Genomic DNA, 25,642 nt, shown 5'->3' with positions numbered 1-25,642 from the left:
TATATTTTATATTATATACTTATATACTAGGTACCTATACACTGAATAATCAATTTCAAATGTATTGTTTAGAAAAATCCAACAAAGAAATATTTATTTTTAAATTTATACGATTATACCTGTATATTACGTAAATAATAATTTATAAATACAAGTATTTAGGTAAAGATAATTATAAAATTATTTTTTTTATAAATATTTTGATATTTATTTTTTAATCGACAATCTTCGTAAAGCAGTTTTTCTTTTTTGCTATTTAATCATTCCTAATTCCTATACCTTACAAGCAAAGTAATATTCAATCATACATCTTAAATTTTATACACTATGAAATTTTGCGTAAAATAATATATGTATATTTATATATATTCGCATAAAAACTTTTTTAAAGTGAATTAATGAACCATTAGAAAAGATTTAGAAATATTTTTGGTCTTAAAATATTATAGTTGAAGGTAAAAAAAATGTTAAAATAAAGTTTTAGAAATTTATTAAATTTATTATTATATCGTCATACTAAATTTTCAAGTTATTTTGGGTTCCCAAATATTTTTTATCGACATTTCAATCAGAAAAATCGAAAATTTCAGTTCACACAGTCCATATTGTTGACATAATGGTGGTTGTCTAGGATAATTTTTATTTTATAATAAACAATTTTTGTCAATATAGAATTTATTTATATTATTATAAGTAATATAAAATATTTTTTTTTTTAAAAACTTATTCATAAAATATAATTTTGAATTATGAAGAAACCATATATTTTTAATGGACTAAGATGGTTGAGCAGAAAGTTATTATGGTTTACAGATCACCAAAAAGAAAGAAGAAGAACCAATAAGACCGTGAGTTAACTTTCTATATCTTTAAGATAGATATGTGACTATTTTTGTGTGTGTTTAGGCATATGAAATACTTTCAAAGCTGAACTTTCAGGATACGAAAAATGTAAGTTTAAGAGCCGTTCATAGGATATCCAGTTAGTGTCTGATAACACTAACCGGTGGATGTTCTTAAATGTTAACTGATAGAATTCTACCTTCTAATTAACCGACACTTCACTGGACATTGTAAGAATTATGTTTGATTACAGTTAACTGAACGTGAGTTGATAATTGCCAGTAAATTGGTCGATCCGACGACAATATCTGTTTCCTATGAGGAAATTGGAGGACTTAGTCATGTTGTAGATGGTATAAGAAAAAATGTGATTATTCCAGCACATAAAAATAAACATGAAAAAACATTAACACCAAACTCGCCAAAAGGTATATTTTTGATTGAATATTTATTATTTCAATTTTTAATTTTATTATACCTATGTTTAGGAATATTGTTACATGGACCTCATGGCTGTGGGAAGACCATGATTTCCGAAGCAATCACCAAGGAAGAAGGAATTTATTGTTTAAAATTGGATGCTCGTTTACCATTATTCTACAGAGAATGTGGTAGTAATATGTCTTCCAACAATATCGAAAAGTTGGTTGACGCTTTATTCAGTTTAGCTCAAAAGATGCAACCATTCATAATATTTATTGATCACTTTGGTAATTTGATTATTTTATAAATTATTTAATATTATATTAGTTATTAGAATGTATATACAACATTTTTTAAACACTTAGCGGTTTTATTATAATTAATAAGTTTTGTCCTAACTTATCGGTAATCGGGACATGGTCAAAACGTCTGTACTTTTTTTACATCATTATTAATACTTATCGAGGTGTAGCTATATGATAAAATTGTTATCTATGATAACTTATCGTGCTATATAATTTATTATTCGTACCGTCGGCAGTTTGTTGAAATTCTCTTGTTAATCGCAATAATTTTTATTAATCGTCATAAAATGCCTTAAAAATACATTTAAGATTATTTTTTTCAAAAAATGCAAAAAAAATTACTTTAAAATAACCAGTATCACCCAAAACACATTTTATACTTACGGGCCAACGTTTCAAAACACCAGGAGTAAAAATGCACTTGCATCAAAATCCCAGCCTAAACATTAATAAAACGACCTACATTTTTTATTTTCAATCATTGATGCTTAATTTATCTTTTAAATATATTATCGAAGATAGTCTAACAATATTATACATTTCCATTTTTTTTAGATTCTGAACGGAGTGATGAATGTATTGATTTTACAATGATGTGTGTTTTTTTTTTGTTTTTTTTTTGTGTCTGTCGACAACATTTGGAGCAGTAAAAATGCTTCGATTTTTGACTTCAGCCCCTCTTTGAAAAGGAAATTGAATCTAGTTGGTACTTTGAGGGGTATATTTTTTAAATGAATCGGGAAAAACCCTAAAAAAATTAGGGAAAAACGGGATTTTTTACGCAAAACCAGTTTTTGTCAAAATCGAATTTTTTATTTTGCTATAACTCAAAAACTAATCAATATAAATACTTGAAATTTTCACTAAATGTTTATATTAGCGTTCTCCATACACAGTTAAATTTTCAAAGAATGTTGACTTTTTTTGAACTATTTATAGACAGTTGAAATTTTCAATTTTTCTAAGTATTTTTTTTTTAATAACGATAAAAATTTTTTGGCTGACCAGAAAATCTTGAAAATTTAATACAAGGTTTCTTATAAGTTGTTCTTAAAGTAACAAAAAAAAATCAGAAATCGTTAGTCACAATTTTTTTTATAAGTGCTTAAATTTCGAATTTATACGAAATATGTCAAAATTGCGAAAATTTGCAAGTAATTTTGTGGTTGGAAAATCGTAAAATTTTTTTCTTTTATAACTAAGTTTTGAAAATATGGTACAAGTTTCTCCATAAATTTTTCTTCAAATATCTGTAAAAAAAACTCTACCGGATTCAGACAAAAAATTTTTATGAGTGTTTGAAATTTAAATTTTACAAAACCGCGTTAAATAACAGTTTAGCATCAAACGATTTTTGATATTTGTTGTTATTCAAATAGTATAAGTCGTAAATATTTAAAAAATTTACCAGTTATTTAGATTGTCATTTTCTTTACGTGATTTGCTTTTCAAAATATTTTGACTTTTTTGAGCTATTTATAGACAAATGAAATTTTCAATTCTCCTAAGAATTATTTTTTGAAGTGTCGATAAAATTTTTTTGGCGGAGTCAAAATATTTGAAAAATTAATGCAAAGTTCCTCATAAGTTATTCTTACAGCGATAAAAAAATTATAAGAATACATAGGCACATTTTATTTTTATTAGCATTTGAAGTTCAAATTTTGACAAAAACTCGTCAAAATCATGAATATTTGCAAATTATTTTGTAGTTCAAAATGCATAAGCTTGTTTATATATTTTATATCTAACGTTAAATATTCTAGACTGACAAATCATCTCCGTTCAGAATCGTTTTTCGTATACAATGATACCTATCATTGCATTCAAATTTAACCTACCCTAGTCCGAGGTCCACCCCAACTCCTAATATACAGCAGAGCGGTTCCCACTTGCCGACATTTATATTTACTTTTTTAGATTCTGAACGAAGTGAAGAATGTATTGATTTTACAATGATGTATGTTTTTTTTTTTTTTTGTTTTTTTTTTTTGTTTTTGTGTCTGTGTACAGCATAACTAGTCGAAATAATGCTCCAATTTCAAACAATGGGGGTGGTTTCCGATGTAAAAGTGAATATCCTTGGTGCATTATGGAAGTAAAAAGTTAACATTTTCCAACAGTTTTAAAAAAATCGAGAAAAACAAAAAAAAAAATGACGGAAAAACGGCAATTTTTACGCAAAACCAGTTTTCGACCAAATCGATTTTTTTTTATGGTTGTAATTCAAAAACTAATCACTGAAAATACTTGAAATTTTCACCAAATGTTAATGTCAGTGGTATCCGTATATAGTTAAATTTTCAAAAATTTAGACTTTTTTGAGTTATTTATAGACCACTGAAATTTTCGATTTTTTTGAGAATTTTTTTTTAAAGTGTCGATAAAAAATTGTTGGATGACCAAAAAGTTTTGAAAATTTAACACAAGGTTCCTTATTAGTTGTTTTTTAATGTAGCTAAAAAAAATTAAAAATCGTTAGTCACAATTTTTTTTTTATAAGCGTTTTTAGTTCAAATTTTTACGAAATCTGTCGAAAACGCGAAAATTTGCAAGTAATTTTGAAGTTGAAAAATCATAAAATTTTTTTCTTTTATAACTAAGTTTTGAAAATTTGATACAAGGTTCTCCATAAATTTTTCTTCAAATATCTGTAAAAAAAAAACTCTATCGGATTCAGACAAAAAATTTTTATGAGTGTTTGAAATTTAAATTTTTACAAAACCGCGTTAAATAACAGTTTAGCCTCAAACGATTTTTGATATTTGTTATTATTCAAAAAGTATAAGTCGTAGATACTTAAAAAATTTACCAGTTATTTAGATTGTCATTTTCTTTACGTGATTTGCTTTTTAAAATATTTTGAATTTTTTTGAGCTATTTATAGACAACTGAAATTTTCAAATTTTCTGAAAAAATTTTTTTGAAGTGTCGATAAAATTTTTTTGGTCGTAATAAAATACTTGAAAATTTTATACAAAGTTCCTCATATGTTATTCTTATAGTGATTAAAAAAATATAAGAATACATAGGCACAATTTTTTTTTATTAGCATTTGAAGTTCAAATTTTGACGAAAATTCGTTAAAATTATGAATATTAAAACATAAAAACATTAAAACATAAACCACCTTTTTCACCAACAACTGGAAATTGTATCCTAGGCTGACAAATCATCTTCGTTCAGAATCGTTTTTCTTATACAATGATAACTATCATTGGATTCAAATTTAACACTCCTATAATATATAATAATGATCCATACGGCACCTAATGTACAGCAGAGCGGTACTCATTTGCCCGCTTTTTTTTACTTTTTTTTTTTTTTTTTTTTTTTTAATATTATCTATTTGATGTGTAAAGAAGTAACTGTATGTAACAGTATTCATTATTTATAGAAACAAGTGATATTGTGACAACTTTATGAAATATTAATTTATTTTAATGAAATTAATAAATTATAGAGATACAAAGTATTATTATTATTTAATTTACCAAATTACCTATATAATATTGTAAGGACTGAGAGCATATAATAATAACACGCGTGCCCGGTTACCAATTACTTCGTGCGGTGTACGCTGGACACCGACTGACCTGTGTATGTGTGTGGGTAGATGTATATAGCGACTCGAGAGAAGTGGACGGGTTCGCCGAGAAAAACTTTGAGTGCCAGTGTGCAGCGGGTGTGTAGGTGTGTATCATTGTGTGTGTGTGTGTACTTAAATGCTAAACGGATATAGGTAGTTGGAAACAATGATAACTCAATGTTAATGTTGGTAAAAATATAATAGATGCTAATAAAGTAATATACTACCGCCCTATTGGCCCAACAGGTAAAAATATATAATAACCTAAAATGCCAATTTGGCGCGACCAATATAAATAACAAATAGTACAAATAAATCACATGAATAGAAAAATAAAATATTTAATAAATGCTAAAAAACTGCGTAGCCCTTATGGTTAAACAGAATATAATATAGGTATATAGGTATAAGATATAAGACAAATAATAAAAGGGAGTTAAGGTCCTTCTGGCTCAATGAGAAACTTTTTAATAAATTTTCAAGCCTTTTGACTCAGCTAAAACAATTTTATCGGTAATTATAAAAAAAAAATTAATTAAAACGAATAATTCAAATGCATATAAATAGCATTAAAATAAGCGAAATATTTGAAATTAAATCATGTAAAGAAAAATGCCAATCTAAATAACTGGGGAACTTTTCATGTATCTACGACTTATACTTTTTGAATTATAACAAATTGGTATTGAAAATCGTTATTTTAAGTACAATAAGAACAACTTATAAGAAACGTTGTATTTAATTTTCATGTTTTTTGGGGCACCCATTATTTTTATCGACATTTCAAAGAAAAAAAAAGTGGGCAAGTGAGTACCGCTCTGCTGTACATTAGGTGCCGTATGGATCATTATTATATATTATAGGAGTGTGTTAATTGAATCCAATGATAATTATCATTGTATACGAAAAACGATTCTGAACGAAGATGATTTGTCAGCCTAGGATATAATTTCTAGTGGTTGGTGAAAAGGTGGTTTAAAAAAACCAGCTTATATTAAAAAATTTTGAAAATTAAATCACGTAAAGAAAACGCGAATCTTAATAACTGGTAAAATTTTCAAGTATCTACGACTTATACTTTTTGAATAATAACAAATATTTAAAATCGTTTGAGGAAATCGTTATCGTTACGCTATTTCGTTAAAATTTAAAATTCAAACGCACTTAAATTTTTCCTATAATGATGCTTCGAGTTTTCTCTATAGATACTTGAAGGTAAACTTATGGAAAACTTAGTGTTGTATTTTTAATCTTTAGTTATAAACAAAAAAAATTTTATGATTTTTCAACTTCAAATATTTCGCAAATATTCATAATTTTGACGAATTTTCGTCAAAATTTGAACTTCAAATGCTAATAAAAAAAAATTGTGCCTATGTATTCTTATAATTTTTTAATCACTATAATAATAACATATGAGGAACTTTGTATTAAATTTTCAAGTATTTTGATAGGGCCAAAAAAATTTTATCGACACTTCAAAAATATTTTTTCAGAAAAATTGAAAATTTCAGTTGTCTATAAATAGCTCAAAAAAATTCAAAATATTTTAAAAAGCAAATCACGTAAAGAAAATGACAATCTAAATAACTGGTAAATTTTTTAAGTATCTACGACTTATACTTTTTGAATAATAACAAATATCAAAAATCGTTTGAGGCTAAACTGTTATTTAACGCGGTTTTGTAAAAATTTAAATTTCAAACACTCATAAAAATTTTTGTCTGAATCCGATAGAGTTTTTTTTTTACAGATTTGAAGAAAAATTTATGGAGAACCTTGTATCAAATTTTCAAAACTTAGTTATAAAAGAAAAAAATTTTATGATTTTTCAACTTCAAAATTACTTGCAAATTTTCGCGTTTTCGACAGATTTCGTAAAAATTTGAACTAAAAACGCTTATAAAAAAAAAATTGTGACTAACGATTTTTAATTTTTTTTAGCTACATTAAAAACAACTAATAAGGAACCTTGTGTTAAATTTTCAAAACTTTTTGGTCATCCAACAATTTTTTATCGACACTTTAAAAAAAAATTCTCAAAAAAATCGAAAATTTCAGTGGTCTATAAATAACTCAAAAAAAGTCTAAATTTTTTGAAAATTTAACTATATACGGATACCACTGACATTAACATTTGGTGAAAATTTCAAGTATTTTCAGTAATTAGTTTATGAATTACAACCATAAAAAAAAATCGATTTGGTCGAAAACTGGTTTTGCGTAAAAATTGCCGTTTTTCCGTCATTTTTTTTTTGTTTTTCTCGATTTTTTTGAAAACTGTTGGAAAATGTTAACTTTTTACCTCTATAATGCACCAAGGATATTCACTTTTACATCGGAAACCACCCCCATAGTTTGAAATTGGAGCATTATTTCGACTAGTTATGCTGTACACAGACACAAAAAAAAAAAAAAAAAAAAAACACACATCATTGTAAAATCAATACATTCATCACTTCGTTCAGAATCTAAAATATATATGAAACAATGTTTTTTATTATTGAAAATTATAACGTGGTCTAAATGAAAACTATGCACCTAATGATGTAAATACTAATAATAGTAATATTGGGTTAAGACATTTAAATTCTATTTTAAATTTATAGTTTTTATTTATTTTAAATGGTAGGTATACCTTTTTAAGGGCATCTAACTAGCTAATTCTATTGTGAGATAAATACACTGTTAGCAGCTGATAATACAGTTAGCATGTTTCACTTCTTTGATATGTTTATTATTTTTTATATGATTTTAATTAATAAAATTGAATGTTATTGTTCAGCTCAGTGTTTTATGGCAATAAGACATTATTTTTATTAACCTTTATACATACCTATTTTTAATGTGTTATTTCTATGGTCTATTCCTATTACATTCATATTGTATATTAATATATTGTTATACATTTTTTTAGAAGAATTCACGCGCAGTAAGCATTATAATTATTTTGAAAATAAATGGTTACACACAGAAAATAATTTGATTATTATTGGAGAAACAAATCATATTTTTTGGAGAAATGAACCTTTTGAAATGCTTTTAAAAAAAGAATTAATACAAAGTCATCATATTTCATTACCGGTAAATATATGTATACTTCTTAAAGTTAACAAAGCCAAACTTAAACAAAAAATTATATGTACTAATTTTCCTAATAGTGTATCACATTTTAGTGATAAATGATCTTATTTAAATTTGTATCAATACAATTATGTATTTAATATAAAATCTGTAATTCTTGATTATGCAATTTCCGATTCTTTATCCGTGCATGTCAGTAGGATAAAAAGGGACATTCTGAAACCTCGTCCTCGATCGATGAGGGATGAGGAGGAGAGACTCATCCCTTGTCGATCGTCTCTCGTCTTTGTGTTTCAGTCACGTCACTGAGATAGATAAGAATGCATATAATATCTTGCATATAGGAGTCGGGTAACCGACCCGTTTTTACACTTGAATCCGCAAGAAATTATATGCAATTGGTATGAGTAAATAAATGATTTTCAGATAATTTATATTTTTATTTTTGGTTAATATAAATTTTAAGTACATAAAAAAAACAAAAATTTTGGTACCCAAATTAACGTAATACGTCCATTTATCCCAGAGTTATGTTAAGTTAAAATGTGTAGTTTTTCAATGTTATTGGTATGGAAGTTCAATTTCATGCCATAAGGTGGTTGGGGGTAGCGGCAGTATAGACCGCTCGTCCACGCAATGGTTTACCACCGATACATATACAAAGTATGATATCTATAAGACGTTTTACAATTTCACGATTTTTTAGTCGTTGAATCTTCTTTTGGCTATTAATATGTTCACATGTTTTATCCAAAACAACATCAATAGTTTTGGAATCCATAAAATTTGATAAAGCTGAAGAACTATTTAAATGAACCTTAGTTTTTTGATGGACATTAAATTTTATTGTAGCTGATTTTCAATTCTTAAATCCTGTTTTGGAGTATATTATTTCACTCTGCCCAGCGTTAAGTCCTGTGGCACCACTAAACATTCGACATGGAAAGCAAAATGCTAGGTCTGCTTTTGGACTATATTCTAGCCAAGGAAACAAATTATACCAAGAATGCTGAAAACTGCGTTGTTTATTACCATTGCCAAATGTTGTCCTTGGGAAAATAGACCTAAAACCTAACCTAACCTAACACAGATAGATTAAGTTAAAGAAAATACAACTTTTTGTTTTAATAAATAAATATTTAATCACAAATTTTAACTCATGTACTAACATTTAACAATTATTTACCATTATATACCGTATATTTACTTTCCAACATAATTAAAACATTTATTACTAAAATTCATCAACTATATTAAATACATAGAACTCAAATCAATTAGGTTAAAAAAAAACAAAAATTGGTAATTTGAAATTCAGTGTACACTATTTTTGTTAAATTATACATTTTAAATGTAAATGTCAATGAACATCAATAATAATACCTTCTACAGATGTAGCTGAGTTGTCAGGATTGACTATTTTTGAATTTGAGGTACTGGGTAACACATTGTCATGAAGTTCTTTAGGTATAGTTTTGTCTAAATAATAAATAACACATTTTGATTTTTTACATTAATTAAATATTAAATCAATTATTGGAATAATTAGTAGTTATATAGTAATCAACCCAAAATGATCTTATTAGATTTTTCTGTTGTATAATAGGTTTAATATACTTACCGTTAGCAATATTAGTTTTATTTGTACTCTTTTGAATGAAATCATACATCGTTACTGTTTTCTTCTTTTCGCTCATTTTAAAAGTATTTTGTTTAACTAAATTATAACTAATTAAATATAATATTATACACAAATCACAACAGTCACAGTGAAATAACGTAAATAATAAATATTAAAATAATAATATATAAATTTAATAAAGTAGTTGATAACTACTCCGTGATAAAAAAAAATACTCCGCTGGCTGATGTCAGAGTAAGGTTCATAGATAATAATATAATATTTTTAATCGTGATGATAACTGATTAATTAATAACTTTATCTCATATTTATTTATACTACTGTCTATTAGATTAAAACTGGCTCCACTTTTTTTATGTAAAATGTAAAAATATTCGCTGTCTGCACGTCTGGTATAATATAGATATCTATGCATTTAAGAAAAAGTCTGAGGCCGCAGTGGTGCCGCGGACCACCCCCCCCCCCCTCGTGAGCACGCCTAATATGAACGGCGCACACTGTCCACCATACTGGCGCAGTCTCTACAGTACGGCCAGCGAAAAGTGAGCCGCGACGGTGGCGTTACTAGTGGCGAATTTTAGCGTAACTAGGGGTTCTCCGTTAGACACTATTGGCGCGCTATTTAAAAAGTCAGATGGCGTTTGTCCTTACATTATATTTTACGATTTTTCGAATCCCTTACGTGAAATGTTCTACAGCGTAGTCGTAATACGCCGGCGGTTAGTACTTCCACGACCGTTTACCTGTGACAGTGTGTACGTTTCATCGAGTTGCCTGTGCTATAAGTATTTTTTTGTTCGCCTTTTTTTAAAAAAAAGTGTTTAATTTTTGTTATAAATTTATAACAATATTTTTATAATGGAATCTCAACAGGATATTCATTCCCAAACTAAAAAAGTAATTTATAGTGTTTACAATTACTTAAAAGTATTGGCTACTGACAAAAATTTTCCTGAATTTGCTCATTTTTTCCGTAAAACTCGCGAAGTAACTGCCGAAGCATGTGGTGTTAGCGTTGCAAGTGTCAAGCGAATTTGTGCAGAAGGAAAAAAAATAGAACAAGATGACAAACCCATCACTACATCATTCAAGTCGCCAAGAAAAACTTATAAACGGTTAAAGTATGCTACTGAACTAGATGATTTTGACAACGAAGTTGTAAGGAGAACCGTTCATAGCTTTTACGACAATCATCAATTTCCTACGAGCGCAAAAATATTGGCAGCAATGCGTAAAAAAACAAATTATCCGGGTTCAAAATCGTCCATTAAAGTCCTTTTAAAAAATTTAGATTTTAAGTATAAAAGATGTAATGATGGACGTAAATTTTTAATGGAGCGGAATGACATTGTTGCTGCTCGAGTAAAATTTTTAAGAAAAATGCATGAGTTTCGACGTAACAACGATTCAAGGCCAGTTGTTTACTTGGATGAGACGTGGGTAAACCAAAACCACACACGTGGGTACATTTGGCAAAACTCAGACAATACCGAAGGGCTCAAGGTACCAATAGGGAAGGGCGGTAGGCTCATTGTGTGCCATGCCGGGTCACCGTCATTTGGTTTTGTTAAAAATTCCAAACTGGTATTTCGGTGCAAATCTGGTAGTTCGGCAGACTACCACTCGCAGATGAACGCCACAGTGTTTGAACAATGGTTCGTCGATATGTTAGGTAATTTGGAGGAGCCATGTATTATAGTCATGGACAATGCCCCATATCATTCAACGTTATACGAAGACTACCCGAAGAGCAACACTAAAAAGGCAGATGTTCAAACATGGCTCCAAAACAAATCTATACCATTTATTCCCGAAGAAACATTGTGTGAATTGCGAGAAAAGGTAAAACTGTCGATGCCAAAAGAAAAAAAATATAAATTAGACGAGATAGCTTTTCAAATGGGTCATGAAGTGGTGAGACTGCCACCATATCACTGCCAATACAACCCCATCGAGATGATTTGGGCACAAATTAAGGGAGAAGTCGCCGAAAAAAATCATTCTTTTAAAATGGCAGATGTCGAAGTATTGGTCAATAATGCCTTAGATGCGGTGACAAAAGAAAATTGGAAAAAATGCGGTGACCATTGTGACAAAATTCAAGACGATGATCTGGTGAAGGAAGGGTTAAGGGACGAAATTTTGGAGCCTATCATTCTTACCATAAATCCCGACGACAGCTCAAGTGACGATGACGATGATGACGACGATAACTTCTAATATTGTATAAAAATTAATTTTTTTTTTATTATTTATTATTTTTTGTATATATTATTTATATTTATTAATTTGAATAATTAAATTGCATGTAATATAATAATACCTATTTTATTTCTTCAAAAATACGTATTTACCAAAATATAAAGGAGGAATAATAATATTCATATAATAACAGGTTTGAATACAATTTACGCGCCAAAAAGTTGAGTAGCCCTGACGAAATTTGGCCACCCGGAGCTCTGGTATCGCGGCTCACTTTTCGCTGGCCGTACTTTTGTAGTATAACTCGTAGTGTTGCTGACATGCTTGTTTATTTTATCATGAATTTAGTATTAAAATGAGTAAAATAAAAAAGGTATTTTGCGTTCGAACCTTTGACATACAATTATTTTATAGCCCATTGGTAATTTGAGTTTGAGACCACTGAATTAAAGAATTGATTATATTACCCATGGGGAGAGAAAGTCATTGTATTTTACTATTCAAATTATTATACAATAAATTGTATCGTTCATTTGTAGGATACAAATCAAAGAAGAGAAATACTTGCCACACGTATGAAATTTCATAATTATAAATGTCAAGGATGTTTACATGATTTGGCCATAGAAACCAGCGGATTTTCTGGCGATGACCTTGATATGATATTTTCAAATTTAATAAGGTAAATTAAAGGAAGATATAATACAATGGTCATTAAAAATGTTTTAATCAATTTTCTGTTTAATTATTAAGCATATTAAATTACATTTTCAAAATAATTTTTTTTTTAGGGACAAACATGAAGAGGTTATTATTAAGGCCCGGAACTTGATGCATTTGCATCTTTTTTTCTAATGCTTACATTTAATGCTCGTCTATACAGAAATGTGATTCATGAAGTATAGAATTTAATGGTACAATTTTTATTTTGCATTTTTTGCATTTTTAGGGAATTTTATGTTTTACGGTCATTTTTTAGTAATTTTGGAGCATTCTTTGCATTTTTATAGATATATTTACATTTTTTACATTTTTCTTATACCTAATATATTATTTTGACAAAACTAAATATTTGTAAAAACTAACATATTGTGCAGCATATTGTATTACTGACATTATTTCTTATCTCCGTTTTAAATTTAGACCGCGTTATTAGACTCTGTAGTCTGTAGTTCTGTACACACTTGCATTACTTTGTGCTGTTTCTCCTGCGTTGTTGACAATGGAATGGATAACTTATCGTAATTTCCATTTAACAGTTTTACCAAGAATATAGACTAATCGTTACACACACTCACGCATCTTCTTCACATTGCGTCTTCTTTTGACCTTATACGATCAAAAATAATTTCGATAATTTTACTGATACACACGACTACACGAGACGTAGATGTGTGATTGTCATTTTACGTCTTTCGAGCAAAGTGGCATTGTACATGTGAACGACGGACAGTAAAGTTTTCGATTTAAATATTTAATGTATTTGATTTAATATGCCCAAGTACAAAGTTTCAAATAATACTCGATTGAATTCGTTTGTAAATCATTTTGGCAAAGACGTTTTTTCATCCGATGGCACTGTGTTATTTTGCAAAATTTGTGAGGTAAAAGTGGCAGCTGACAAAAAATTTACCATCGAACAGCATATTTCGCGTAAAAAACATGTTAATGGAGTTGAATTGAAAAAGAAAAACCAAGAACTAAGTACAAGTAAGACACAACGTTTAATTACCAAACCATCCAAAAAATCATCTTTCAATTATGATCTGTGTCAGGCATTACTAGCCGCAAATATTCCATTGCAAAAACTACAGAATGAAACATTTAAACAATTTCTGGAAAAATATACGAATAAATTAATTCCCGATGAATCGACTTTAAGAAAAAGCTACGTTTTACAGTGTTATCAGGAAACTATAGATAAAATCAGATCTTACGTAGAAAATAAAAAAATTTGGGTAACTTTAGATGAAACTACGGACGCCGAAGGGCGTTATGTAGCAAATGTTGTTGTGGGAACTTTGGAGTTGAATGGCCCCGGAAAACATTTTTTAATAAATACTGAAGTCTTAGAAAAGGTAAATCATAGTACAATTTCAAAACTTTTTGATAGATCACTTCAAATTATTTGGCCAAATGGTATAAAACACGACCATGTATTACTTTTATTAAGTGATGCTGCACCATATATGGTCAAAGCAGGTAGAGCTATCAAGGTATTTTATTCAAAAATGGAACATGTGACCTGCTTGGCTCACGCTTTACATAGGGTTGCGGAAGAAATTAGAAAACATTTTCCAAAAGTCGACCAACTTATTTCTAACTGCAAAAAAATATTTTTGAAGGCTCCTTCAAGATTACAAATATTTAAGGAAATAGCACCGAATATTCCATTACCCCCACAACCCGTTCTAACTAGGTGGGGGACATGGTTAACGGCAGCCTTTTATTATTGTGAACATTTTGATACAATTAAAAATATTATCATGAAACTGGAAAATGATGCGACCTCTATTGAAAAAGTAATTGATTTAATCACTGATCGCGAGTTAGAATTAAATTTAATTTATATTAAATCAAACTTTGGATCACTACCAAACTCTATAACAAAACTTGAATCATCAAAAATATGCCTTGCTGATGCTATACTAGTTGTAGAAGAAGAAAAGAATAAAATTCATCAAGCACGAAATAAAGTTGGACGCGAAATTCAAAATAAATTTAATAATGTTTTAGAAAAAAATAGTGGTTATAAAAATATGCAGATTATTTCAAAAATGTTAGAAGGAGAAGAAATGACAACAGAAGGCTTGCCAGAAGATATTAATATAGATGACATCACTTTTTTCAAGTATGCACCAATCACATCTGTGGAAGTAGAAAGAAGTTTTTCTAGCTACAAAACTTTATTATCAGAGAATCGGCGATCTTTTCTTTTCGAAAATATTAAACACACTTTGATAGTTCAATGTAACACAAGTATTATTTAAAAATATTTACATAATATTTAATGTTTAAACTTTAAGTAATAAAAATATTTGTAATGTATAAAAATATTAGCATTGTTTAGATGAATAAAATAATAATTAATAAATAAATGATTTAAAAACACGATGATTTATTATTAAAATATTTTTTGGTATTTTTAGGGTCATTTTTTAAGTCATTTTTTGATGTTTTTAAGTCATTTTAATAGTTTTTTTTTGTGCATTTTTTAAAGATTTTTAGGTCATCAAGTTCCGGGCCCTAGTTATTATAATGTCACTATGGATAGTTTGCTTGAAAGTGCTAACAAGATAAGAAAGTACATGGTAAATACTGAAAATATTTACACCGTAAGTGAGGATTACATAGTACTAAGCCAGTCAACCAAGAAGACTGTAAGTTAACCTTCTATATCTTAATATAGATATGTGACTATTTTTGTGTGTTTTAGGCATATGAAATACTTTCAAAGCTGAAGTTTCAGGATACGAAAAATGTAAGTTTAAGAGTCGTTCATAGAATATCCAGTTAATGTCTGATAACACTAACCGGCGGAATTTCTCAAGTGTTAACTGATAGAATTCTACCTTCTAATTAACCGACACTTCACTGGACATTGTAAGAATTATGTTTGATTACAGTTAACTGAACGTGAGTTGATAATTGCCAGTAAATTGGTCGATCCGACGACAATATCTGTTTCCAATGAGAAAATTGGAGGACTTACTCATGTTGTAGATTGTATAAGAAAATATGTGATTATTCCACATAAAATTAAACATATAGTAACATTAAAACCAAACTCGCCAAAAGGTATATTTTTGATTGAATATTTATTATTTCAATTTTTAATTTTATTATACGTATGTTTAGGAATATTGTTACTTAGACCTCATGGCTATGGGAAGACCATGGTTTCCGAAGCAATCACCAGGGAAGAAGGAATTTATTGTTTAAAATTGGATGCTCGTTTACCATTATTCTACAGAGAATGTGGTAGTAATATGTCCTCCAACAATATCGAAAAGTTGGTTGACGCTTTATTCAGTTTAGCTCAAAAGATGCAACCATTCATAATATTTATTGATCACTTTGGTAATTTGATTATTTTATAAATTATTTAATATTATATTAGTTATTAGAATGTATATACAACATTTTTTAAACACTTAGCGGTATTATTATTATTAATAAGTTTTGTCCTAACTTATCGGAAATCGGGACATGGTCAAAACGTCTGTACTTTTTTTACATCATTATTAATACTTATCATGGTGTAGCCATATGATAAAATTGTTATCTATGATAACTTGTGCTATATAATTTATTATTCGTACCGTTGGTAGTTTGTCGGAATTCTCTTGTTAATCGCAATAATTTTTGTTCATTTTATGAACAAATTATGAAAATGTTCTAACAACTAATATAATCCACTACAATCGTCATAAAATGCCTTAAAAATACATTTAAGATTATTTTTTTCAAAAATTGCAAAAAAAATTGCTTTAAAATAACCAGTATCACCCAAAACACATTTTATACTTACGGGCCAACGTTTCAAAACACCAGGAGTAAAAATGCCATTGCATCAAAATCCCACCCCTAACCATTAATAAAACGACCTACATTTTTTATTTTCAATCATTGATGCTTAATATACCTTTTAAATATATTATCGAAGATAGTCTAACAATAATATACATTTCCATTTTTTTTTTTTTTTTTTTTTAATATTATCTATTTGATGTGTAAAGAAGTAACTTTAAGTAACAGTCTTCATTATTTATAGAAACAAGTGATATTGTGACAACTTTATGAAATATTAATTTATTTTAATGAAATTAATAAATTATAGAGATACAAAGTTAGGTTACCAAATTACCTATATAATATTGTAAGGGCTGAGAGCATATAATAATAACACGCGCGCCCGGTCACCAATTACTTCGTGCGGTGCACGTTGACACCGACTGACCTGTGTATTAGTGATGGGTCGTTCCTGAACGAATCGTTCCAAATGAACGAGTCCAGTAGAGGAACGATTAGGAACGATTCCACCCGAACGTTCCTATTCGTTCCTTCGTTCCATTTCGTTCCTATGTTCCAATGGTAAAATGTACCAAAAGTGCATAGTATAATAAATTGTTGTACTAGTAAGTTGTCCATTATAATTAGGAATATTCGAAAATTAGATTGTAGATAACATTTTATCACGGACCAAGATATTAGATAATGATTCATATTCTTACTCCGTGTATTTTATATTCTTATCATGGCTATAGATTATTTTTAGCCGTGATTCTTATAATTTATTGAAAATCAAAATTGAAATCGATAGTTAATAGTTATTCACAATTGACTAGTTGAACAAGAACGAGAGTAAATAAGTAAAATATATGGATAGGTGAATTTATAAATACCTATTCCTAATCCTAATTATAAAACATGAATACAATCCAAAATATTTAAATATCGACTATTAATATTTGTGATAATGTGTTTACGGCGGTCAATATATTACAATTGAGTTATAATTATTTCAGTTAACGGAATACCGGTTCCGCCGCCCGGTGGCCGGTAATAACCGGGCCCGTACACTGTGAACTATAATATATTTTGTGAACAGTGGCGTATTTAGAAATTTGTTATGGGGAGGGTCCAGAAAATTGTCATACTACAGATAGGTGGGGGGCACAGCCCCCCACACCCCCCAATTCTGGTTTACTAATTCATTTACCATATTTTTATATTTTTTTATAGGTATTCAATAAATTTATTACCATGAATTAACATAAATTAATTTTGTTGTTAATCATTTATTTTTAATCGTATAAAAAAAAACATTTATAAAACAAAATCTAATTTTCTGGGACTTAGAGCCATTTCGTTTATTATTTCCTCTACATCTAGATGTATGTCACGATGAATGGACTTCATAGCCAGTCCATTTAGCCTCGTCTAAATAATAATACAATTAAAAATAAAGTACAAATAAGTTATATTGTTATATAGTAGATATTAAATATTTTTCAAAATAATTAAAAGATTACTTCGTTCATTGTAGATCTAAGATAAGTTTTCAACCTTTTTAAAGTTGAAAAAGATCTTTCGGGAGTAGCTGTCGACACCGGTAATGTGCATAATATTTTGATTAAAAAATGAATATTGGGAAAGTCAATCAAGGGGCAACTCAAAAGTGCTTCTAACCCACTTTTGATGTTGACCCCTTGACTGGCTATTTTTAATTTCCAAATTTTTATTTCGATATAGGCATTATCATGTTCTACTGGTGGTAAGTAAAATTCAACTAAATTATCATATGCTATTTTTTCAACATCAGAAAATGTGGTCGTAAATAAACATTCAAACCCTATATTAATATACAAAACATAATATTTAATACCGATTTTTATATTAACCTAGATAAATCAATATACCTATTACCTTCAAAAACGGATTTATGATTTAAAAATCGAGTTGTAAGTTGGTTGATAAAATTGTCAATAAATGGCATAAACACTGTCACTCTATAATAATCTTCTATTGAGGATACTTGAGAATTCGCTCTATTTGTTTGTTTTATTGCTGTGCGTTTTTTAATTATTTCTGTGCCAATAACATTTGCTAAATTCTATTAAGATATTAAAAGTTAATTATACATTAATACTCAACATTGAATTACTTCAAAACTCAAATCACATACTTTTAGTTTCTCAAATAAAATGTGAAATTCTTTTTCTGCATCCTGTCTCATTTTTTTTAAAGTATTAACTAATAATTCAATAGTACTTAAAGTATTTTTTAAATCTATCCGCTCTTTCTGTAGTTGTTTACACACAGGCATTCCAAAGGCAAAAAATATCTAAAATATTTAAATATATATTAATATTGTGAACGAAAAGACCGAAGGAACGAATCATTTGAACTCGTTCCTTTTCCGGACCTGGAACGATAGGAACGATTCACAAAATGGAACGAAAACTCCCATCACTACTGTGTATGTGTGTGGGTAGGTGGGACACATACTAGTTGCGGACAAATTATTTTAGGTCAATATTACAACATAACAATTGCGGACACGCATTTGGTTGTCATAATACTAATTGCGTACAGAGATTATTTTTAATAAAAACCACGTGAGTTGTGGACACAAATATTTCCCTTCACCACTTTTCAGGATTTAGGAAGAGCTACTAAAAAATTGATAGGTGGGGTTAAAAATATGTGTGTCTTGCAAAAGTGCAATCGTTATTTTTAAAATTATTTAAAGTTTTAAATTTTGTGGCAAAAATGTTTTTGATACAGCCTGTAGAAATGCTATTATATTTATTTCACCACTTGAATATTGTAACATTTCCTTGCTAATAAATTCCTCCTTTTCTACAGTTTTTTTTACTCGTTTTAAATTCCGTACAGCAGTACAATTTATTTTAGTATAACTACTAGTCTGTACTTCATTTAAGGCCTCTATCAATTGGTATATATTAGGGTGACTACGATAAAACATACCATTAAGTTTAGCATGAAAACTTTCACATGCGTTTGTGGTTCGTGAAGTAGAAGAAGAAAATTCTGCCCATATTTCTGGAGAAAACATTGCAGAATCTGTATTTATATAGTTCAAAAAAACATAATCTACAAAATCGTTTATAGCAGTACAGTCAGCCGGCAGCGTAGACATTAATTCATCTGTACAGCAGTCATCTACTTCATTTGGTGACAAAAACGGTAGACCAAAAAATGTTTTTAAAAAGTTTCCCTTTTCATCCTCAGTACTATATACTTTAGCTAGACCTAATGACTGTATTTTTCGGTACCAAGCTTGTCCTAGATGGAACCGACATCTTTTTATTTTGCTCATTGGCCATACTAGACGAACAGCTGAGTGGATAAATTGTTCAAAATCAATATGAAAAGTGGTTGGTAGTCGTGGTGAACGTTGTTTCAAAAACTCGAGTGCTGTACAATAATCAGTAACTGATTTTCCCACCAATAAACAAAAAAATAATGGTACGTAAATACTATTTTTTACGCCATGAACCACGAATAATTGATTAAATAGAGACGGACAGCTTGAAAAAGTACCATCCATCAAAACAGCATCACACTTTTGAAAAAAATTTAAATTTTTAATTGTAGAGAAGCACACAACACTTTTATTATTATTGTAATGGTAGATTTGGTTGGGCGCCAGTTCTTTCAGAACAATGTATATATATTAATATTCAATTTGTGTAATTATAAATTTTCTTTATTGCATAACAAAAAAAAAATATAAATAAAGATTGAATTTTTTTACAGATATAATATTATTATACAATAAGCAACCGAATACATATAGTTTTGTATATAATATAAATTGATAAAAATAGGTAGGTACAGTTAATATATAAATTATCGAATTATGTAAAAGACATAAAGCAAAGTACAATTACCGTACAGATATATAATGATATCCAGGCATATGAAATTAATATATGTATGTATATATTATTGAATAATATAAAGTAAGAAAAGTACAATTACCGTACAGATATATAATAATATCCAGGCATAAGATATATATATATATAGATTAGTAGTACAGACAATACGTACAGAGACAATTGATTATGGGTACTCACACGTAATCGCGGATATAATGGTCACTCAAAATAATTAGATAGTGGATACGGTGCGGGTAACGGTGACCTTGACTATGGCGTGGCGGTGGGGATAGCGACTAGTTCCGTCGGACTGACACACACACACACACGTTAATATCTAATGGTCGATATAATAAAAACCCAACGGACGGCTTCGCGACGAGATAACGACGATCACTTAATTCCCACAACTGAATCTCGGGTGAACCCGGCTAGTCCGATGTAGCTCCTGCTAACCAGCCTATATGATTAGGCGGCAAAGCGATGCCTACGGACAACCTGGCAGCTCATTATGCCACGAGACTCGTAGTTGGGTTCTTAAGCTTAAGAACACTTTTTGTCGAGTTCAGATTACTGGGTCCCCTATATCTACTGTGGGCTCCACCGCGCGTATGTAGAGTAGACTACGCAGCATACGGGAAGCCACAGTACATATACAAGGGATACACGACCGCGGCGGGTTAGCGCGCTCTATTATCATTATTAGTTATTATTGCGGAGATATACCGACTATAGACAGTAAATTATCGTTACATTATCAATGTCAATAATCCATTTTTCACCTCCCTTGGTGTGTAATTTATTTATCTATATATATGTATATATATATATATATATGTAATATATTTATTTATATTTATCTACTACGTCGGGAACCATCGCATAAAATTATAAAAGTGTTTTAGGTAATATTGGATACTTACTCATACGAGCAGTGTGAATATTTTTTCGGATTAAATTTATATCCTTTGAGTCTAATATATTTAAATCATCTGGTGTAATCTCAGAATGTATAATTTTGCTGGCACGTTCACATAGCTGCTCTACCGCTTTACGTTTGACACTGTACAAGTGATCGTTTCTCATCGGCCGCGTGATTATTATGTTCAAGATTATTGTCTATTTCAACACCATGTGTATCAAATTTTAAAAATGCATTACACCTTTTATTTGTACACGCCCGCCGTTGAATTTCATTTTTCATATGCGATGAAAACGGAACTTAAAACCGTCAACCACACGTAACTCTTTTTCACTATACATTTTTATACAGAAAAATATAAAATAAACGAACAGAAAAACGACACAACGACAGATAAGCAAGCGAGTAAGGTTTTCGATAAACTGATTAAACATATTTTTTAACAGCCGTTTCAAAAGCACCTGCACAATCTTATATGCTAATAAATAATATATATATATATATATATATATCGTTAATATCGAACAGTAATTTCCCAACATCCACAATCGTTAATATCAAAAATAATAATTGGACATTTGTCCACAATTCGTATCTATATTTGTGTCCACATTTCGTATATTACCTTTTTAGATTTCGTCCGCAACTCATATAGTTTTTGTCACTTTGTCCACAATTCGGAAACACCGGGTAGGTGTATATAGCGACTCGAGAGAAGTGGACGGGTTCGCCGAGAAAAACTCTGAGTGCCAGTGTGCAGCGGGTGTGTAGGTGTGTATCATTGTGTGTGTGTGTACTTAAATGCTAAACGGATATAAGTAGTTGGAAACAATGATAACTCAATGTTAATGTTGGTAAAAATATAATAGATGCTAATAAATTAATATACTACCGCCCTTTTGGCCCAACAGGTAAAAATATATAATAACCTAAAATGCCAATTTGGCGCAACCAATATAAATAACAAATAGTACAAATAAATCACATGAATAGAAAAATAAAATATTTAATAAATGCTAAAAAACTGCGTAGCCCTTATGGTTAAACAGAATATAATATAAGTATATAGGTATAAGATATAAGAAAAATAATAAATGGGAGTTAAGGTCCTTCTGGCTCAATAACACGATTATATATATATATATAAACAGCTATTAGAGCTGCAAGCTCGGTTAATTGATATAAAAAAAATATATAGCCCTTTTGGCTCAACAGAATAAATGTTAACAATGCCTAATAATAAAATAATAACAAAAAAATAACTGTTAAGACCAAAGAGCTTGTTAGGCGGGCTTTGGTAAATGTTTTACTGGTTTAATATTTTAGTGTTTTAGTGGACTGTATTTGTGAATGACCTTTTAGGGTGTCGTTGTTGTATAAACCAGTTGGCAATAAATAATAAAACGATAAAACAAATAATGTGCAATATAAATTTAATATAAATGAAATGTGTCTGGCCTGGTGGCACAGATACAATAAATAATATGAATAATAAATTAACAATTCTGGCCTGGTGGCACAGATACAAATAAGTAATATGAATAATAAATTAACAATTCTGGCCTGGTGGCACAGATACAAATAAATAATATGAATAATAAATTAACAATTCTGGCCTGGTGGCACAGATACAAATAAATAATAGATTGTGGTGCACCACCTACCTATTCTGAGGTTATGGGGTGCGTGGCGCCGGGATCTGTAGGTAACTCTTTAAATACAATAAAAATAACAGGTGTGATCCCGCACACACACAGCACCTCCGCTAACTCACTCACAGAAGAGTCACCGATGAGTCTGCTGCCAATGATGGGAACGCTAACTACCATCACAGCGCATTGACGCAGGTAAACGGAAGAATGAAATAGTCAAATTTAAACGAGAGTTGAAACATCCTAAATTTAATGACATGTAGGTCATTTAATGCAGTCATGACAAACTTGTGCATTCTAAACCGTAATAATATTGACACCAAATCATCTTGGACAACTCCACCATTCATCAACACATCATTTAGAGATTTACCACTGGTGGTCTTGGCTGATGCATCAAAGACAACTCTCGTTTTTGTTGTGAGGCTCTCTGCTCTCAGCACTGCATGATGTGGGAGATAATAACAGTTGGTATGTACGGCATCAACATTTTTAATTTGTGACATGTGCCCTAATGCTTCATATTCCTGTAAAAATGTGATATATTTTGAACGTAACTCATCGTTTTGCGACAGTCGTTTTTCCAAACTAAAGAAACGTCGACGAGCCATTTCATACGAGGATCCTAGAATTGATATGTCCTTGATGGGAAGCTTGAGACTGAAACGACCTTCTTTGGTTCTAGTATATGTGGACTTGAAATGTTCCTCGCATTTAACTGCTTCGTTGCACAAGATAGAAGGTTTGTCGTCATTGTTATAGATTGATGACAATAAACACATTGATGGTACCGGGTGTTGAGCTGAATTTACCCTTCCAGATACTATCCACCCTAGCTTGGTGTTGCGAATAGTAACTAATTGATTGTTTACTTTTAATTGTTCATTGCCTAGCAGGTCGAAGAACAATTCTGCTCCCAATAACAGATCAATGTTACCTGGTTTATAAAAATCTGGATCAGCTAGGTTATTTTGAACCTGCTCTGGTAATTTCCATTGGCTGACATCAACATATACTGCAGGAAGTTGATGTGTAATTGCATTGATGATGGACATTTCTACCTTTTTTGAGTATTTGAAATGTAATGAATGCACTTGTCCATATATCCAGCTTGAAGTGTTCATCACAGAAGATCCAACTCCACAGATAGGCATTGTACCTTTATGTTTTTGAATGTTTAATTTATTTGCTAATTTGGTTGAAATTAAATTGACCTGTGAACCACTGTCGAGTACTGCTCGTGCCTTTATTAATCTGCCTGTACTATTTTCAATATTCACTATTGCTGTTCCAAGTAGTACCTGACTGTTATTCTGACTATGTGCACAAAGTACTCGAGGGGCTCCTTGAGGCTCAACAGCAGAAGTAGGTGTATCTGGACTTGACTGTGCCGGTGTTTGTTGATTTGGTTCAGTGTTTGAAATTGTATCCTTGTGTAGCAGAGTATTGTGTTTCTTGCTACAATTTTTACATTTCCCAGCTATACAACTTGAATAAGAGTGTCCAGTTGATAAGCAGTTAAAACATAAATTTTGTTTTCGAGCAGCTTCTTGACGCTCTGAGACAGTCATATTCTTGAACTTAAAGCATCTATATATTTCATGTTTATAACTACAGATCAAAATAACGAACACAAATTGAGAATTGCTCAATGCCAGCCACATCTGCCGTTTCGTCTGCTATAACCGAAAAGCATTTACTATTATTCACTTCATTAACAATTTCAGATAATATAATTTCATGACAAAAACCGATAATTTCGTTTTGAATCTTCCAAGTTGTATACTGTGCATTTTTTGCACATTTAGTTCTAGCTAATTGGTAAGATTCGTCACCAGACAATTTTGTTGCATTTAAATGAAATCGCATTAAAGCTCTAAAGTTACCGTCATTTTCTACCGGATTTTCTGTTGTTAATGTTCCAAAATCACGATGTCCCCGTAAGGCGATTCCTTGTCTTCCACAAAAAATTACAGACTCGATTACAGGAATAATTATTTTCCTATTCAATTTCGTTTGTACTTTAGCAGCTTTATTTAATTGTAAATCGATAGAATCTTGCTTCCCAGTTTAAAAAAAATATATATTAAGTATAACAAACTTTAATTATAATTAAGTATAAAAATTTGTAATAGTACGGACGACGAGTTGCGGACTTATTGTACGATGCTTTCTGTGGTCTATATTGTTGTATTATATGTATGAATATTTTATAAGAGATGTTAGTACGTAAGAAATAAGTTAAGAAAAACTATAGATAATAAGCAAAACAGCAAAATTCAATAAGTTAAGCAATACTTAATTATTCACACAAATAGGTTAAAATAACAATTGTGCAATTCAGTGTCAGTAAACTTTATATTACAGTTAGCATAGTAAGCAAGATATAATAATAAGAAATGTAAATAAATTTGTTTAATAATTTATTAATCGGGTTAAAATACAATTACATAATAATCATAGTGTCTATTAACTGTAAATTTAACGTAGTAATAGAAAAATGTAAAACAATCGATAATAATTCGATTGTAAGTGTAATATATAAGAGAGATGGCTAAGACGGCAAAGG

The 25,642-nt window shown here is 29.7% G+C and overlaps 2 protein-coding genes and 1 long non-coding RNA gene across 5 annotated transcripts; 1 reads left to right on the top strand and 2 right to left on the bottom strand.

The window, feature by feature from the left end:
- Positions 1-697: 697 nt before the first annotated feature.
- Positions 698-12,802, top strand: LOC126555039 (outer mitochondrial transmembrane helix translocase-like). Of its 3 annotated transcripts, none has more exons than XM_050210005.1 (6): positions 698-848; positions 907-951; positions 1,097-1,271; positions 1,332-1,553; positions 8,081-8,244; positions 12,628-12,802. In XM_050210005.1, exons 1-6 carry the CDS (start codon positions 750-752, stop codon positions 12,772-12,774), a joined length of 852 nt encoding a protein of 283 aa, XP_050065962.1. In that variant the 5' UTR covers positions 698-749; the 3' UTR covers positions 12,775-12,802. The 3 variants fall into 3 exon arrangements, with proteins under 3 accessions (XP_050065962.1, XP_050065961.1, XP_050065963.1); XM_050210004.1 differs by having other exon boundaries at positions 8,078-8,244; XM_050210006.1 differs by lacking the exon at positions 8,081-8,244 and having other exon boundaries at positions 12,628-12,724.
- On the bottom strand, positions 9,361-10,116 carry LOC126555040 (uncharacterized). The gene is made up of 2 exons (XR_007606757.1): positions 9,866-10,116; positions 9,361-9,723 (listed from the first exon to the last, which is right to left on the bottom strand). It is a non-coding gene; the product is annotated as an uncharacterized LOC126555040 (long non-coding RNA).
- Positions 12,803-23,249: 10,447 nt separating the features above from the next.
- On the bottom strand, positions 23,250-24,227 carry LOC126555042 (uncharacterized). The gene has a single exon (XM_050210008.1). The coding sequence runs from the start codon at positions 24,225-24,227 to the stop codon at positions 23,250-23,252; it is 978 nt and encodes a 325-aa protein (XP_050065965.1).
- Positions 24,228-25,642: the final 1,415 nt, after the last annotated feature.

Source organism: Aphis gossypii, unplaced genomic scaffold (genome assembly GCF_020184175.1).
Source record: "Aphis gossypii isolate Hap1 unplaced genomic scaffold, ASM2018417v2 Contig00687, whole genome shotgun sequence".
Classification (NCBI taxonomy): Eukaryota; Metazoa; Arthropoda; class Insecta; order Hemiptera; family Aphididae; genus Aphis; species Aphis gossypii.
This window is presented reverse-complemented; position numbering and strand designations above follow the sequence as displayed.

What these genes read in the sequence shown, in the direction of transcription:
- LOC126555039 (XM_050210004.1), top strand. Translation starts at nt 750, where the DNA reads ATGAAGAAACCATATATTTTTAATGGACTAAGATGGTTGAGCAGAAAG. An exon ending in GAAGAAGAACCAATAAGACC is followed by an intron (nt 849 to 906) that starts GTGAGTTAACTT and finishes GTGTGTGTTTAG; the next exon opens with GCATATGAAATACTTTCAAA. An exon ending in ACTTTCAGGATACGAAAAAT is followed by an intron (nt 952 to 1,096) that starts GTAAGTTTAAGA and finishes GTTTGATTACAG; the next exon opens with TTAACTGAACGTGAGTTGAT.
- LOC126555042 (XM_050210008.1), bottom strand. Translation starts at nt 24,227, where the DNA reads ATGCCTATCTGTGGAGTTGGATCTTCTGTGATGAACACTTCAAGCTGG.